The following is an 18,650-nucleotide window of genomic DNA, read 5'->3' as shown; positions in this document are numbered from 1 at the left end:
GAGGAATATATTCGGAAATAAGAGAAAGACAGACATTGGAGAACAAAATAGCTTCAAATAGTGGCCTGAGTGATGAGGGTCACACAGACCATGGCTCAGATTCATGAGGTGGGTGTTTGTTAACAGTCTGAATGGCCCAGGGGAAGAAACTGTTACTGGGTCTGGAGGTGTGGGACCTGATTGACCTGAGGCGCTGACCAGAGAAGCGGGTAAACAGATGGTAAGCTGTGTAAGGGCTTACCTATGATTTTCCTAGTTTTCCTGAGACAGGAGGATCTGGCAATGGTCTCCAGGGTGTCAGAGGGCAACCAATAATTTTTTTGGGTGGTGTTGATTACCCTCTGTACAGCCGTCCTGTTGTCAGTAGTGGACTCTGTCTATCAAACACCCAGTGTGGAGGAGATGCTCTCCACAGAGGAGCAGTGAAGGCCAGCAGCAGCTTCTGGTCCACGTAATTCTTCCTCAGGACACGGAGGAAGTGCAGCCGCTGCTGGGCCTTTACCAGGGCGTTGGTGTTGTGGGTCCAGGTGAGATCAGGGGAGATGTGGGTGCCCAGAAACCTGAAGGTGGAGATAGATTCAACCCATTCCCCATTTATAATTAGAGGGGAGTGGACCTGTCTGTGTCTTTCCATTATGAGTTCTTTTGTTTTAAGGATGTTCAGCTTTAGGTTGTTTTCGGAGCACCAGCGGGAAAAGTTCTCTACCTCCGCCCTGTACGCTGTCTTATCTCCATCAGAGATGAGTTTAACCACGTTGGTGTAATTAGCATACTTGACAATGACGAGAGTTGGCTTGGTTGGTGTGCAGTTATAGGTGTACGGGGCGTGGGATCTGGTGCTGGATGACAGTCGAGGAGAGAGGTTGGGGGTTGGACTGATTGAGGCTGGTTTGTGAGGAAATCTTTGATCCAGGAGCAGGTAATAGGTGGTCCAGTTTGGTGGTGAGGATGTCTAGTATTATGGTGTTGGTGGTAAACGCTGAGCTGTAGTCCACGAAGAGCATCGTCAAGTAACTCTTCCTGTTCTGCAGATCATTTAGTGCTCTGTGAAAGGTGATGGTGTTAACAAAGAACTTATTTTAAATGGCATCTTTAAGCACTTTGTTTCTAATAGCCTGTTACAAAAAGACAGAATTTGTTCCCATTTCTTTTGTTGAATGTTTGAAAAATGTCAAAGAAAATGCAGTTTGACAAGCATGAAAAACTATTTTTACAACAACAATTTTATTCCAAAACAGCTATTGTCTGAGAACCTGGCATACTCAGCATGGTGTGCAGTGTGTCCTTAAAAAAGTAGCGGACAAAGGAAGTGTCAGGCCTAAAAAACTGCTGTAAAACACCCAAAAGAAGTGAAAATAAATAACCAATCGAGTAAGAGTTTTAATTCTCTCACTCTGTCTGTTAGAGACACGTTTTAATGGTTGCAGAGTTGTTACAAAAGAAGAAGATGTGGTTTTGTGGGTGAGTCTGCATGCAAAAAGATTCATCTTGCTGATTTTCTTCTTGATTGGAAAGTGTAGAGCTGTGAAGGTGTGTGTGTGTGTGTGTTTTGTCTGTCTGTGGGTGTTTGAGTATGTTTGTGAGTGTTATGCTGGTGGAGTTTCAAAAGTGATAGTTGTTATTAACTACATGCTGAGTGTTTTCCATTTATGTTCCAGTGCATTTAAAAAAACACCAACGTGTGCACAGTGTGACATTTTAAAGAAGAAGAAAAACCTGACTCTTAGTGACAATGTCTTGTACGTACATTGTAGTTACAATATTTATAATTTCATTGTTAAAAGAAAGCATGGCCCCTGTCAGTTCTGAGGTTTTACGTCCCAGGATAACAACATTTTGATCCTTAGCAGGTCTCAAAATTAGACAAACCAAATGTCAGGTGAGCTACAACAACAGTCTTCTCATGAGTGGAAATTCTCCCCAATGCTCAGTTGAATTGTAAAACAAAAAAATCCAAGGGCTGCATCTCAGACTCTACAGGCCTCGGTTAGTATGTTATATGTTAAAGTTCATCACAGTACAATTAGGAAAAGTCTGAACTAGTATGGCTGGTTTGGAAGGACTGCAGGGTGACAGCCGCTTCTCTCGAAAGAGAACCTGGCAGCACAGCTTAGGTTTGTACCTGAATAAGTTACAAGACGTCTGGAACAATGTCCTTTGGACAGACAAGACCAAAGTGGAGCTGTTCGATCATAATGCACAGCACCACGTTTGGAGAAAACAGAACACAGCATATCAGCACAAACACCTCAAACACTGTTGCTTGGTGGTGGAGGGGTGATGATTTGGACTTCTTTTGCAACCATGGGGCACTGGGGATATTGCAGTCATTGAATTGGCCATTAACTCAGTATAGCAAAGTATTCTAGAGTCAAATGTAAGGTCATCTGTCTGAAAACTAAGTATTGGCTGAAACACAATCAGGCAGAAACCACGAGGATTTCCCAACCACAGCAGGAAATCTACAACTGCATGGCTGAACAAGAAAAGAATCAAGGTGCTGCAGTGGCCTGGCCAAACTCTAGACCTCAACTTGATTGTGATGCTGTGGTGGGACCTTAAGAGAGTTGTGCATAAGCAAATGCCCAAACCTCAGTGAACTGAAGTTACGTTGCAAAGAAGAGCGAGCCAAATTTCTTCCACAGAGATTTACGAGACTGATCAAGTGGCACAGAAAATGATAATTGGTCGAAGAGGTTCTATAAGCTATTAAATATCAGCGTGTACTCTGTTTTTCTGCATTTTGGCCTAATTTTAAATGAAACCAAACAAATAAAGTGAGAAATCTGATCTTTGCTGTGTTACCACTGAAATGAAACTAATTTAAAAACCTTTAAGAACATTAAAAGTGACAGAGGGCGTACTTTCTTTCTGCCATGACAGCAATTGTATAATTACAGTCATTCAGTTTTGTATGGTAAATGTTTTAATGCACTCATTTGTTCTTACGCAATCTGATTTCTAATAACCTAAAACCACAAACAACATTTAATATGCTGAGAGCGAGATACAGTCTTTTGTGCTCCATAAAAAACAGAACCCAACCCTGTCACTAGGTGTCAGTGTGTGACAGAGCATTGCTGTGCTGTTCCCCTGCCTCAGTGAAACCTCTGGAGTTGATCTGGCACAGACGGGGAGATCACAGGATCTTAAATAACTGAAAGGTAGCTTGCTGGCAGCAGCCTGTTCAGACAGACACATGGACAAAGATTTTAGAGTGAGAAGTCGTTCTACGATCTGTCTCAGGGCACTAACTGAAGTCATGAGATTACTCTTAAACAGCTCAGCAGAGCTAAAAAAGAGTGTGTGTCACTGCAAAAAACCAAAACAAAAAACAGCTGACTGGAAAAGGAATCAGCAGGAAAAGCGAAGGTTATCAAATGATACGACCAAATATCCCCAAACAAAACATTGAGCAGATAAAGAACTTTCACATTCAGCAGTTCCAGTCGGCCTTGCTGCCGAGCAAATCTGTAACTCTAGACCATCTTTACTGCACTACGCTGGCAGCTGTGGCAGCACGAGGCAGCTGTTAGTGCTTCATTTGATGACTTGGGTCACTTTTTTCCACCGGTGGCATGTTTTAACATAAAATAAAAAGTTCCCAAAAACCAGGCTGCAGTGATCACCACTATGACAATCAACAACCTGAACGTCTAACACACACCATCAATTCGCTGATGAGTTAGATGAAGTACGTGTTTATTGCTTATTTGGTGTTAAACAGCTACAACGATAACCACACGACATCGTTCATATACAAGAATACAGGAGTATAAATATAGAGTATTTGTACTACAGGGTCAAAAAACACAAGACACACATTCAAAAAGTCATTCGCTCACACATCCGTGCAAACCGGCGACCTCACAGTGCGGTTTGCACTTTACACACATTCAGTCACTCATTCACAAATCCAAATGGAAGACCAGTTCTGCCTCAAAAACAGGGCTCAGTCCCCCACGTGAAGTCTCTTTAGTGTTCAGAGTGTCGCCTGCACTCGAGGTCCTACTTCTGCTCTCCAGAGCCGACGCCGTCGTTCTTCATTTGGAATAAACAGGAGTAGAAGGGAGGGGTTCGAAAATGGACTAATCCTTCAGGAGACAGCTCGTCTTTGTCCCAGTTTGACCCTCACTTAAAGGGGACGTATTATCCTTTATAAATACTATTACAGCGGTGGGCCAAAGTTTTAAAAAATGAGTTCAATTTAGGTACAAGTGATTAATTCAGATTGTTTCAAACACTATGTTTAAGATTATGATGTCACAGAAAGGGGATATTTTAGGTCCACAAACCTGTTTGTTCTCTGGCAACCAATCAAAGGAAAGCTGGCTTAACTGGAGGGTAAAAATAAGGATGAACTGACCCCCCGTATCTGACCTGAAAATCAGTCCAAGAATTTAGACATGGAGTAAGAAAGGAGCGTAACGCTGTTCAAAATAATGAAATGCATGTTACCGGTGCCAACAGTAGCAGGTTAACTATTAAAGTTTCCTGTGTTACCTTGGAAATATCCTGCATGACCCGTGAACATGTTAAAACACAACTGAAATCACCAACGTCTTCCACAGTCTGTAGAGGAACTTTGTCACACAGTCGTAATACGCAGTTTTTTTGGCACAAGATGAGAAGAACTTTGTCTTCTGTAGCAAATACAGAGCAGGAGGGAAGGGGAGGGTCCAGGGGAAATGCAGTGCTGACACTCAACACCACAAGGGTGAAGCAGAGTCCATCAGTCATCCTGTCCCTGATTTCATTTGTTTATAATGAAAGATGTTAAACACGCTACACGCAGCACCTTCCACGTGACAGCACTGATGTTTAGACAGCACAACGAATGAGACACAAAGTCATGCGGGTGTGCAGCGCTTCACTCTCCTCCCATTGTTTCTTCTGCCAGTGAATCCACTGAGTCTTAAAGCTGCGCATGGCGAGAGTTCGCGCCACGACGCATCCTCGTCACACGCTGTTGAGGAGCAGGATGGACGTGGCGGAGGTGGGAGATGTGATTTCGGGGTTAATGTAGTGGGGGTCTCGCTCATCAGCGGGATCCTCATCTCGTTCTTGCGCTACATTCAAGGTCAGCTTGTTCAGACCGCTCTCCACTGTCGCCTCTGCTCCTTCTGCTCTGTTGCCTGGAAAACACGCAGGAAGAAAAGTGCAAGGAAAGGTTCAATTAAATCAGGGAAATTATCCGACATAGAGTTTTAGACAAAAGTTAACCAGCAACTTCTACATTACGAGTCCTTCACAAGGACTCCTACTTTTATTTTAAACCTGTAACATCCTCTGCCAAAATAATTCCTCAGTCATTAGATTTGCTTTTGTTTGTCAGGAAACGTGCTCAGGATCAGGTTGCACATCAGTGCTCAGTGGGACACACACCTCTCTCCTGGTCGCAGTCTGGAGAGGAGGCGCCGCTGCACTGGCTGCGAGGGCCCAGGAGAGGCGAGGCGTGCCCGGAACTGCACACTGAGTCTGGGCTGTGAGAGCCAGAGGGGCTCGCTAGCTCCAGGACACCGGTGGGGCAAGAGGAGGACAGGATGGAAGAGGAAGAGGGACAGGAGGAGAGATAGGAGGATGAGGAGGGGGTGTGGAGCAAGGAGGACGAGTAAGGTTGAGGCATGTCGACGGGGGTGGAGGCAGAGGTGGAAGGCGAGGAAGAGGTTGCTTGGGGCGAGGAGGTGGAGTGCGAGTCGGCCTCCTCCTCTGAGCTGCTGTGACTGCCCTCTTCGTCGATAGACACTGACACCACTGAAACACACACACACACACACACACACACACACACACACACACACACACACACACACACACACACACACACGGGGATGTGAGCTTGAAGACACACACATGCAAACGGCTCAACAAAAACAAAGAAATGATAACGCGGCTCGATGACGCGGGTGACTGCCCATCTCCGAGTGGGCGTGGCACTCACTCGACAAACCGTCCGACTCCATCTTGAAGTTGGCGATGTCGTCGCTGCCGCCGTCGCCTTCTGCTCCAACTCCCTGCTCCCTGGTGCCCATGGCGAGGGAACGTCGCTGGGCGTGGATCTCCTCTGAGATGCTCTCCAGGTTGCGCAGCGCCGTGCGGTACTCCGCTTTGGCAACCACAAGTTTGGCCTGAAGCTCGTCCACATGACGCTTTATTTGCTGTGAGAAATAAAACAGTGTTTCTCAGCAAAGACACCTTGTAATAAAACACAGATATATAGATTATGTTTACTCCTTCGAGTCTATGAGTAGGTGATACATACCTCCAGATGTAGGTAATACTTCGCTTTGAGTTCAAAATACGGTCTGCAGGGGGAGAAGAAGAAGAAAAAAGTGAGAGGGGGAGGAGAGAAATTTAGCCCGCTGGAAGAACAACCCTCCTCCGTGTGCAGTCACATTCCACGTCTCTATGGAGGGAGCGCAACCCAGTACTGTCAGCCAACACACAAAACATCTGGACTTCATCAGGTTACAGAAATTTCGCTTCCCCCACTTCTCGAGCGCCACTTTAGCTCAGTGGGTGAGCAGGCAACCACTTGCACCATGGCCAGAGTGCAGTGGCCTGGGCTTGAATCTGACCTACGGCCCTTTTCTGTGTGTCTTCGCACTCTGTCTCCTCTGTTTCCGGTCTATCTTCACTGCTAATCTATCCAGCAAAGGCAAAAACCCCAACACGCTCGCATAAAAGGTTCAGGCGGCGGCAAACTTATGAGCAGCATTTCCCAAAATCCGATCACAAACCTCGATTTGTTGATGGAGCGTTTCAGTTTCTTCTCGAGCTGCCTCATGTGGCCTATGCAGGAATTGTGGTTGGCTGCTGTTTTCTTGTGCTCTGCTTCGCTGCACGTTCTCGCCTGCTCAGCCTCCATCACCTGAAACGACCGAGAAAAAAAACGCCTGAGGCTAAACCGCTCGTTCAGGATGGAATTTTTGGGCTGTGCTGCATTTATATACTTACTCTCTGTGTGGCGTGGTTAAGCATTTCCTGCCAGGCGGAGTCAAACTGCCGGGTGTCCTCCTCGAGCAGCCTCTCCTCGGCCAGGGCGATGGTCTCCTTGGCTGCCCGCAGGATCTCCACCGACCGCTGGAATTCCTGAGTGGCCTTCTGCGCTTCAATCTGAGCCTGGAGTTCAGGGAAGGACAAGCAGCGGTCAGAACTTATTAAGTCAGACTGGAAACCAAATGTTCCACCTAAAAATACAATTCAGGAGGTAAATATTACTGCTAACATTTCACACATTTCTGATGTGAAACAGCTCACTGCCTGCTCCATATTTTCCCTAATAGAGTACCTTTGCTTGGCTCACTGGTCAAAATAACGCTCATTTATCATCTACTGGTTCTCGGTGCAGTCTAAAAAAAAAAAAAAAAAAGAGCTGCTTATGCTTCTTTCCCTACTTGCTTTAAGCCAGCTTCATCCTGATTGGTTGCCCTTGAAAAACAAAACCAAAAGATTTGAAGAGCTGTGTTCACAGCCAAAGCATGGACTGTGTATAAAAGATGGACAACGGCACACCTCCACATGCCCTCTCATGCATAAGTGCCTTAACTTTAGCCGGTAACTGGGAAAAAAACCCTCTTGGTTCTTCTTAGATTCAGCAGGAAGGCTAAAGCAGCGTATTGTTATTGGTTAATGATCTGTCAATAATAAAACATTAGCCAATGGGTGTGCAGAGTCCCAGTGTCTTTGAGCCAGAGCTGTGTGCCCAAGATGACCATGTTAGAGATATGACATCATTAAGATTAGAAAAATCTACACAAAACTGATCTTGAAACCTGAAACTTGGCTCATAGCTGAAACTTTATCCAGAGTAGAAGAATGACAAAAACTAGAGAAAAGCAAAACAGGTCCCTTATAAATCATAGTGACAAATGACTTAAAATTGCTTTCATGAAGTAAAAGTTCACTAAGTTCTTACATGGTATGAATGAACCAGGAGTCTTTGTGTTGCCTGTGTGTTTAATTTAGGACCCATACCCGCCCTCGGCCTCCCTCCCCTCACACCTCTAACCCTGAACCTGGTTCTGCTTGAGATTTCTTCCTCTGAAAAGGGAGTTTTTCCTTCCCACTGATACCAAAGGCTTACTCATAAGGAGCTTGTCTGACTGTTGGGGTTTTCGCTGTATTATTGTTGGGTCTTTATCTTACAATATAAAGCAACCCGAGGCGACTGTTGTTGTGATTTGACGCTATATAAATAAAACTGAATTGAATCGAATTGGTTGAGTCCTTATGACACCCAAACAGGCCAACATTCATAGAAAAAGACAACTGAGCCTTGATCCAATAGACAAACAGAATCTTTGTCACTGAGGAAATCTGACACACTGTCAGTGGGCTCCTCCTGCCCACAGTCACAGTTAACAGGAGGGTTATTCTCATCACGTTGGACATATTTGGACCCACTCAGACAGGCATAACTCCAAGGTCATTGCACTGGCTGAATGCTAACACGAAGTAGTTACAGTAACTCCAATTCAATGTCCTTGAAAGAGAGAATAATAATAATCAGGGAGAAACTTTCCCTCTGGTGATTAGTATTTAACAAGTGTATTATTAACAGTACAGCAGTTCAGAGGGACATATTTCATGCTGCCTGTCTGTCGGGTTTACAATGGAACCAAACCTGCTCGTCTACTTTGTGTTTTTATCTCAAAGTGTTTTCAATGGACGATTGTTTCTACTAAATGGTCCTTTTAAACTAAGAAGTAAAGCTGTGTATTCATGTTAACACTTATTATTATGTTAACATGAATGCACAGCTCAACGTCTCAAACATCTATTCTTTAAAATCCAAGAGCGATTTCTCTACCAGCGTTTTCCATAAACAGATGCAGACGCAGAGGAAAGCAAAACCCAAGCTGAAACACATGAATTGGTCTGTATGAATGTAATCCTGCTGACATGACGTCAAGGATAAGAAACTTATGTCACTTTTAACACATAGCCTACACATTGAAGCCTATACTTGGATTTACATTATAGAAACAGTGAAAACAATTATTTTTCTTACTTATTGTGAAGCTGAAATGTAACACAGTAACACTAAAGTCACTGTGTAATATACACCATTACAACAAGAGCACCGGGTCACCTACATGCTCAGCCATGAGGTGAAGCTCCCGGTTTACAGTTTTTGTGCTTTTGTTAATAACAGAGGAAGTTTGGAGCGCTACAGTTATGGAGTCAGCAGCTCGTTGGCCATGCTTAGCTGAAACAATAATACCACTCACAGCTGATGGTTGAATATCTCGGAGGAAAGAAATTTCACTGTTGATTTCTTGCAACAGTGGCATCCTGTTACAGTGCCACACTCAAATTCAGAGAGCACATTAAAACAAGACAGACTGCATGGCTTTGTGCTTGACTTCAATCCTGTGGCAATGAGACTGAAACCACCTGAATTCAAAGGCAATATAGTGCCATCAAAATAGTCTGTCTATGATAGATAGGTACAAGTACAGTACCTGCTAACACTTTTCTGGAGGGGCTTTTTGCCTTTGATTAATAGGTCACCAGTGAGAGGTAGACAGGAAAGAGGGGCAAAGAGAGTAGGGGAAGGCATGCAGCAAAGGGCAGCAAGTTGGACTTGATCCCAGGGCCACTGCAACATATAGCCTGCTCAAGCAGTGAGCTGAACTGACACCAACCTTCTAGCAAGTATACACCTGTATACTTTGAGTGACTGAAAACAATGTGGACAACAGCAGTGTTAATGAGCTACAAAAAAAGTTGGAGTATAACCAGGAGATTTTCTCTGTCCTTGTCCCTGATAGCAACGCACTTCACGTTACTAAGGTCAGTGTAGTCACACAAGCTGTTAACCCGTGTAACGTCGGCCATGTTTAAGATAAACCCAGCAGTGATCAGAGGTCTGCTCCAACTCACAAAAAATGTAGAAAATACAAAATCTTTGGCATCAATTGTCGTGACAGTGTTGTTGCTAAGGCCTGTGAAAGGTGACGAGAGAGAGAAAAGAGGCGGAAGATAACAGCTTTTTATTGCGCGCGATCTGCTATTTCAACAAAGTGGTAAAGATGAATCCTTCCTCTTTGTCTCTCATCGTGACCCATTTCCCAGGCTCTAAGAGCAGGGAGGTTGAGGGGGGAAACAGAAGGAGGGTAATAGATATTTAATGAGGCAAAAACAAGAAGAAAAACAGAAAAAAGGAACTGAAACATTAAAACAACATCCATCAAGATGAAGACAGAAAGAGACACAAAAATACCAGAACTTCCCAATCAGAGCAGCTTTTCTCGTTGCTGGCTTGGTGGTGTTTCCATGAAGTGTCAGTGCTGTGTGAATTTCTGCCTTTTGCAAAAAGCCTGACGAAAAGTCTTTGTCACCCTCGTGAATAACGTGTCAACGCTTGAGAACACAATTTGCCATTATCTTCATGGCACAAAAGCACACTGAGCTTCAGACACCACGCACATAATGAATGGGCTTTGTTATCAGTTAATTAAGTTGATGTCATAGAGACCAAATCATGTGACCCTCAGAACCAAACAATATGATGTTCTTTGGATCTGAAATAGCCTGGCAGGCTGTGATATGCACCATGGCTGCGTGTGTGTGTGTGTGTGTGTGTGTGTGTGTGTGTGTGTGTGTGTGTGTGTGTGTGTGTGTGTGTGTGTGTGAGAGACTCATTCATGTGTCAGACACAGTCACCCCGTCTGATGTCTAAGTCTCTCTAAAGACATCCTATTTACAATTTCAAACGGGTGAGATGGTTGCAGGGCTGGGAAAGGTGGAGAAAGGTGACTAATACCCAATGTGGTGAGGGTGGGATATGCAGGGCGTGGACACAGACAGCCAGACAGGCAGCGGTGCAGAAGTGAATGCTGGGTAAAAGGGACAAAAGAGAGGACAGTGCAGGAAAATACCCCCCACCCACCCCAATCGTTGTTGGAATGTAAGGGGGAAAACATGGGGGGCGGTGTTTGAGGGGATGTAACTGGCTTATGGGTGGGGGTAGATGGAATATGTGTGTGTCTGTGGTGGAGGGTCAGCGAGGTCATGCATGAGTCCTTTTAAAGTAGGTCGTGTATTAAATATTAAATATTTGTCTATAAATCATAACCAGACAATACGCCAGTTTAAACCCGAGACCGTTATCGGCTTTGCTCTGTTTAAATCACCCAAACACACGCGCGCACACACACACACACGCACACACACACACACACACACGCACGCACGCACACAAGCAAAGGATTTTGATCCTTTCGTGCAAATGCCGGTCCCATCAAAATTCAAAACCTGCAGTAATCCCTGGCTCTCACGTGTTAATACCAGAAGCAGATGCCACCTGCAGGTATTTTGTCACAGCGCAACAGAGATAAGCAACATACACACACATACGTACATTCACACACACACGTGTACAAAATCTATTTCAGTTTGACATGCAAATGTCAGCCTTCTGATGCATGACTCATAAGCTCCTGCATTGGCTAGGATGGAGGGGTGGAAGCTTCAACAGCCTGGAGCAATAAATGAGATGAGCCACTGCAGAGGGAGAAGCACAGACTTGGTGTCCTAACCTTTAGGTTGTGTTGCCCTGCTTTGTGTCTCCCTGCAGCAGTGCTGCAAGCATGACAAGTACTCCCAGATCCAGCAAAAAGAAACAAGTCAGGCCATGCAAAATGTCGCAAGTCTATCACCACGCAGAGACTGCGTGTGCGTGCGTGCATGCGTGAGACACTAGCTTAAGATGCAGAGCTGTGACTGAGTTTAAATATAGGCGTCATGTGACCGTACTCCCTTTAAGTAGATAGAAGCGGCTCTGTTTAAACTTCTCATTGTTAATCCTCAGTAATCCTGCCCTCACACTGTCTGCTGACCTTGGAGTCACTCCCGCTCACTCTTGTGAATGTGTGTGTGTGCATGTGTGTGTACCTGTCTTGCCACTTTGCGGGCCTCCCAGTAGGGTTTGGAGTCATCCACGGCTCGCCCGATCTTCTTCACCTGCTCATCCAGTTTAACTGTTGCCTCAACCAGCACTGCTCGGAACCTCTGACGGAAGTCCTTCACACACACACACAAACACACACACTTAGAAATGAGGAGAGGAACTTATCGGGTCACACTATTAGGTTGGACATGGTAGACTGTTCAAAGCACCACTGTGTCTTCAGTGCAGCGTTACAGAACAACAACTGTGGTTATTATTTATATCTGTGTAATATCAGGCCTTATTGTGGTGTGAGATTTCCTGTTGCCCCCATTAGTCATACCCATATACAAGAGCATGGTTTACCCATGTAACACACAACTGTAGAGTGTGTAAACTATATTTTGTTTTCTTTGTTTTATGCAGTGGGTGTGTCAGCTCTCATTGTTGCTGAGCAGCATTGCTTATGTTTTTTGGTGGTGACCCACTGAATGAGTATGAGTAAGGATGAAGCATTACTGCAGGAGGGCCCAATATCCGTGTGCATTTATGCAGCTACTTTTGTGTGTCTGTGTATGCTTTAATTTGCTGAAGAGGGGTTTAAAAGCAGCTGCATCCTCTTCACAGAGCACAGATCGACATAAATGAGCGGTTAAAGAGGGAGAAGGGAGAGGGCGCTACAGGAAACACACTTCCTGTGACATCATCGCATTTCCTACGTCCTGTTCCTGCAAAGACGGGTGACACGTCACAGAATCTACAAGGTAAACTCTGTGAGCACGCTGCTGGCCTTACATACTGCTCAGGAAACTAAATAGGGGCCCGATTGTTGGAACTGGGCACGACCATACACAAATATAATGTTTGTGCATTCAAATGCCAAATGTTCAAAACTAGTTTAATCAAACAAATTCAAGATTTATTGTAAACAAATGGAATAACTGCGGTGTGAGAAAGTCTTGAGTCACCCCTTATTTCTTTATATTTTACTAAGAAAGTGGGAAACGTGCAGAGGTTACTGAAACATCAGCAAACATCATACAAGACAACAAAAGAATGAGGTAATGTCAAAGACAAATCTACTGAGAATAAAACTTATTGGATGACTCACTTTTTTTGTTTGAGTCACCTATTCCACGCTGCACCGTTACACTGAAACCTGGGGTTTCCCCACCTGTCAACACCTACTTTAAGCCCTGCTATGACCACCTTTACTCATCATCACAGTCTGAACTCCCTTACATAAGCATACTGGCCATTTCTTTGAGTCGTCTTCAGGAATAGTTCTCCAGGCTTGTTGAAGGACATTCAAAGCTCTTCTTTGGACGTTTCTGCCTTTTGTTTGGTTCTCTGTGAGCATGATCGCACACTGCTTCAATAATGTTGAGGTCCAGGCTCAGGGGAGGCCAATCCATGACTGATAGTGTTCTTTCATTGTGCGCTTTTCTATTCAGGCATGTTTATAATGCACTATCAGTGTGTTTGGTATCACTGTCATACTGAAAAATGAAGCTGCTGATCACACACTGTCCACTTTTCTTGGTGGTAGTTTTCTGCATTCAGGGCCCAAACATTTCAACTTAACTGTAATTTATTTATATAGCTTCAAATCACAACAAGAGTTGCCTTAAGGCGCTTTATATTGTAAAGTAAAAACCCTACAATAATACAGAGAAATCCCCAACAATCATATGACCCCCTATAAATGACTGCTTGGTGGGAAGTAAAAACTCCCTTTTAACAGGAAGAAACCACCAGCAGAACCAGGCTCAGGGTTGCCATCTGCAATGACTTGTTGGGGTTGAGTGGACCAATACAGGACAAACACACGCCGTGGAAGAATTTGGATTTGGATTCATGTCTCCATCAGTCCTGTTGTCACTTATTTTCAGTGGCAGCAGGGCCAGATGCATCTCTCAGGTCCTGTTTCAAGGCTTTTCTGGATTTAAAAAAAATTCCTGAAAGATACTGCGTTTAACTCAAAGTTCGTCTGGGTGGATGCTCCCCATAAGCAAAAGACCAGAATACTCTAGAGACATTCAAGAGGTGTGTACCCAAGATGATATCCCTTCAGTGACATCATACAGAGCCAAGAGTAGAAAAAGCTTAATTTAACTTTTCCATACAATAACTGCATTATTTCAATTCACCACAGCAAATGTTATATGTATGACAAAAAAATAAGGACATGTATATTAAGCTCGTTAAGGCAGCTCAGCTCATCAGGAGCTGACAGATTCAATTGTTCCTCTGGGACAATAATAAAGAAGACTTAGTTATCGCTTCATAATAAAGGTTAAAATTTAAAATTCTGTTTATTTTCTATGGGAGGCTCATGATGGCACGCATCACAAGGGCACAGTCCCACATCTGCCAGACATAGAAGAGATTTAACGTTGTGTTGGCAGGCAGAGTCAACTGTGGATTTAAACTCTCCGCCCCAACTTACTCATCCTCTGAATCTACCGTACATCATTTTTAATCAGCTCCAGGCTGCAGGAGGACCCCCTGCAGCCTGCCAGGGGCTCCTTCCATAGTCCTTAGCTCCTCCTTAGCTTTTTTTTTGTTGCCTCCAGATGCATCCATGTTTCTTCTTCTGTTTGCTTGTGTATTCACATCGATCACCCTACTTATAATGCTGTTTCCTGTAAACACTGCCAAAGCTGTGAAAAAGCTGAGCTTTCCAAAAAGCACCAAGAAACAATACGTTAAAAAATAAAATCAGGATACATATATATATATATATATATATATATATATATATATATATATAAGTTAAAATTCAGCTGGAAAACATGGATTAAAACATGGATTACAGGAAAATCTCTCCTCCTGTCCCTCTCTGTCTCTGTGCGTGCTGTTACGGTCATTCCAGCTGTGGTTTGCTGGGTTTGGATGTGAGCGCAGGGCTAATGAGAAACAGAAGAGGCCTACTTTCAGGAAAACAAAAAACTGAGGCCTCGCTCTGGAATGTTTTCACTTTTCCTCAACAGTGACCCAGCTAGCACACACTTGAGCCGAAGCTGCCCCTTCTGTGTGCCGTCTGCCCTCCTGCAGTTGTTCGCTTCACTTTACATCCTTTATTCCTCCATAATGTGTCTGATTCCTGTTTCTGTTCAGACTCCTAAATGAACGTGAGTGTTATGAGCAAATAGATGAATTTCACCAACCGCTCCACGGCAGTGTTTCCGACTAAGACCACAGCTGCACTAGGAGTTTATAAAGTGCAGGGAGGGACAGTTCCTGCTTCAGTTTTTCCACCTCTTCCCACTGATGCACATTTAGTAGTTTTCCATCTTTCGAAAGCTTTCCGTTTAGACTGTTTTAAAACAATGGCACCTTTGCTAGGCAAATCCCTGACACTACAGTGGCAGAGAGACAAATCTCACAGCGCTGACACGATTTCTCACCACTTTAGAGTTTTAAAAAAAGTGAGACTTAGTGACTGCTGGGTGGGTGCCAGAGCTCGGCTTACGCCCTGCTCTCGGTGTTTGAGGGGCAATAATTCTGATGCCAGCAGTGTGTGTTGTTGGGTCTCACCTCCAGCTCACTCTCCCAGCGGTTAATGTCGTCTGTAGACTGGTTCAACTTCTCCAGCTCTCCCTGTTTACAGAAAACACACCAGTGATGGAAAACACACACACAGAGAGGGAGAAAGGGAGGAGTGTGATTAAATAAGACTGGCAATCCTCAGGCTGTGACTCGTGTTAACCAAATTATTGAACTTACAGCTCTCAGTAGGTCATTTTGGAGACAGTCAAAATATGACACACACACAAACACACACAAACGCTCTGACATTTTTTAACCTACTGTCACTCCACATCTGGAATCATTGTCCTAACCCCACCTTACCTGTATCCTGGGGTCCACTTCTTCCTCCTCGTCAGCACCCTGCAGGTCATCCTCACAGGTATTCCCATTTCGCTCCATTGTCGGAATTTCTGGGAGATTTCTGGTAACCAAACGAGGGTCTTCGGCGCAAACTAAGCGCGACCCCGGGGTGCTGAACAGCACAGGAGCGATCCAAACACGCTCTAACCTTTAGCGCGGTGCATAGCTGGGCTTTTTAAAAGCGGGCAGCGAGTTTAAAGAGACGTCCACCCGCGGGAAGAGCGGACACGCGAACTACAGCGGACCACAACCTCGCGGAGGACGAGCTGCGAACGAAGAAAGCGTTTAACTACAGCGAGACCTACGGCTACTTCCGTTTGGGACATTCAAAATAAAAGCGGCGCGTAACGTTTACGTCTGCAAGCCGGACCTGAAAGGGGGAGGGGCCAGGCACGTGTCTTATTACAAAGCTGTTAGCTTAAAAGTGGCGCTGCGCGTGAGTTTATGTTTGATGGATACTTGCTCTCAGATTATTTATCTGGACATTATATTTTAGTTACTTATAATCTTACTGCACAAGCTTTTTAAACCAGATACAACAGATGAAAGTACCGATAAACGTATTATCGATTTTACCGATAAACAATCACATGCATGATCTGTTGATGTATGCTCAGTCATCCAGGTAAGGACATCCCTCAAGGTTGATTTTGTGTATCTGGACTTAACGTTTTCAGTGGGAGAAACATTTTGTCACTTATACAAGTGACTTCGTCTGTCTCAGCTGACTACAGGTTTGCCCAGCCTTATAAACAGTCCATTTACACAATGACTGAAACTCCCACACTGAATGAACAGTGGCCTTTGACGCCAGTTTCTTGATCATTGCAAACTGTCATGACCATTGATCTGCAACCACCGATCAATGGCTGTATCCCAATTCAGGGTCTGCAGCCTAAAAGTACGCAGCCTTAACGGCCCACAAGGGCCGCGTACTCAAAGACCGCTAAGGCCGGAAGTGCGATGCTTGTAAAATGGGACGGTCTAGCCTCCGTCGCGCTGCCCAGGTTGCCTAGCAACCATGATACTAACAGCTGGAAACGTTTCATACAGCTTTGTTTGACAGAAATGAAGGAGAAAATCTTTTGTTCATTTGTTTGTTTGTTTCTACATGAGCTTTGATCATTCTCTGTAAGATTAAGGTCAGCTATTGGACGGCGTATATTTTAAAGTAAAGGCTTTAAAACCAAGTTAGTACAAACGTCACATAACTTTGCCGACATGTGGCCAACAGTAATGTTTTAGTGTTCTTCGTTATTAAACATTTGCACATAAATAAGTGACATAATATTCAGTATTTACTTAAAGTTTACTCTTCGGGCGCCCCTCATCCGCCGTTTTTTTTCCGGCAAAATTATCCACACCCAGCGCCGCGCTATGCATTCTGGGATATGTTGGGCCACGAAGTCTACACCGCCACATCCTTAAAATTCAGGGAAATTAAGGACGCATTTGAGGGCCGCAATTCGAGCAGCCTTTGAATTGGGACAACCTTCGTCGCGTCGCTGCGACATAATCGGCCTTAAAATGCGGCCCATAAGGCTGCAGACCCTGACTTGGGATACAGCCATTGACCACTGATCATTGGCCATAAGTACCAGTTGGGGAATTTTACTGACCACGCTTTACAGCTGTAGGTCATTTTAATTACTTAGGATCTATAGCGGTGGGTAGCTTAGCAGTGTTGGTCAAGTTACTTGAAAAAAGTAATCAGTAACTAATTACCGATTACTTCCCCCAAAAAAGTAATCCTGTTACATTACTGATTACTTATTTTCAAAAGTAATTAATTACTTAGTTACTTTTTAAAAACACGATTTACAACCTGAATAGGTAATAAAGCGATAGATCTTTCAGCCCAATTCTACTTTTTCTGCATAATTCATCATACAAAATGTAATCAAATGGAAAAGTCCTTTTTTAAAACTTGTTTTATTAGTTTTAGTCTTTTAACTTTATGCATCAAGCAAAAAAAGTAACGGTAATCTAATTATTTTGCAATAGTAATCCCTTACCTTACTCGTTACCCGAAAAAGTAATCAGATTACAGTACTTCCCATCTCTGTAGCTTAGTCTATAACCCGGGCAAACATGAGGCCTGGGGGCCAGAATTAGCCAAGCAAAGACTCCATTTCGGACTACTGGACGGCTTTGGAAAATGCAAAGGACGGCATAAATACTTTACCTTTTAAATGTATTTTAATTTGTTTAGCAGCTTTTTCTTCTGGTAATTACCAGAATTACACGTCTTTAAAGACGTTCCCTATTGCCATTCATACTACAGAGTAATACTATGTAATACTAAGTAAATATAGGGCCAGTATTGCTGATAACAATACAGATACTGATACTTTTCATCTTTAAAGACAGCTTAGCAGTGTATCATGATTTATGACTCATCAGAAGTTTGCAAATTCTGAACACACTTTAATGTCTACTAAATCACTGTGATTCTACAATAACGAGTTAACACAATAAAAACACACCTTTCAGCGTTTTATGCATTTTGAAACTGTTTATTTTTGGAGACCTGATATGTAAATGTACCTGTCCCTAAAGCACAACGTATGTTGTTTACATGTGCTATAAGCTATGAATAAAATAGACCTGACAGTCAACACAAAAAGACTTACCGTTATACCGTTATATGTATATTTTTATATATGGTATATGTTTTAATTCACAAAGAAGTGACTTCACACAATTCAGTGAACTTAGAGGATAGAAACAAAGTATCGATCCAAAACCAGCATTGTTATTGATACTATTAATATTTGGATTGATCTGCTCACCTTTGCCCATGAAATAAAATATGTTTAAAATCCCTGGCTTGTCATAACACAACTGATCTACAAAGACC

General features: G+C 43.7%; 1 protein-coding gene across 1 annotated transcript; it reads right to left on the bottom strand.

Annotated features, from left to right (window-relative positions):
• Nucleotides 1–3,685: 3,685 nt before the first annotated feature.
• On the bottom strand, nt 3,686–16,125 carry LOC146549601 (SH3 domain-binding protein 5-like). Its single transcript, XM_085262523.1, has 9 exons — nt 15,752–16,125; nt 15,437–15,499; nt 11,902–12,030; nt 6,958–7,122; nt 6,741–6,871; nt 6,263–6,305; nt 5,942–6,158; nt 5,386–5,754; nt 3,686–5,135 (listed from the first exon to the last, which is right to left on the bottom strand). Exons 1-9 carry the CDS (start codon nt 15,827–15,829, stop codon nt 4,960–4,962), a joined length of 1,371 nt encoding a protein of 456 aa, XP_085118649.1. The 5' UTR covers nt 15,830–16,125; the 3' UTR covers nt 3,686–4,959.
• Nucleotides 16,126–18,650: the final 2,525 nt, after the last annotated feature.

Source organism: Mchenga conophoros, linkage group LG22 (genome assembly GCF_057382185.1).
Source record: "Mchenga conophoros isolate Kocher_MC1m ecotype Shallow Benthic linkage group LG22, M_conophoros_male_GT1.1, whole genome shotgun sequence".
Taxonomy (NCBI): Eukaryota; Metazoa; Chordata; class Actinopteri; order Cichliformes; family Cichlidae; genus Mchenga; species Mchenga conophoros.
The sequence above is the reverse complement of the archived record's forward strand: the minus strand, read 5'-3'. Positions and strand labels throughout refer to the sequence as shown.

Bases quoted from the DNA above. Each gene is read 5' to 3' on its own strand.
- LOC146549601 (XM_085262523.1), bottom strand. From the start codon at position 15,829: ATGGAGCGAAATGGGAATACCTGTGAGGATGACCTGCAGGGTGCTGAC. The intron at 15,500-15,751 runs GTAAGGTGGGGT...TTCTGTAAACAG, and splicing joins AAGTGGACCCCAGGATACAG to GGAGAGCTGGAGAAGTTGAA. The intron at 5,755-5,941 runs GTGAGTGCCACG...TGTGTGTTTCAG, and splicing joins GGAGTCGGACGGTTTGTCGA to TGGTGTCAGTGTCTATCGAC.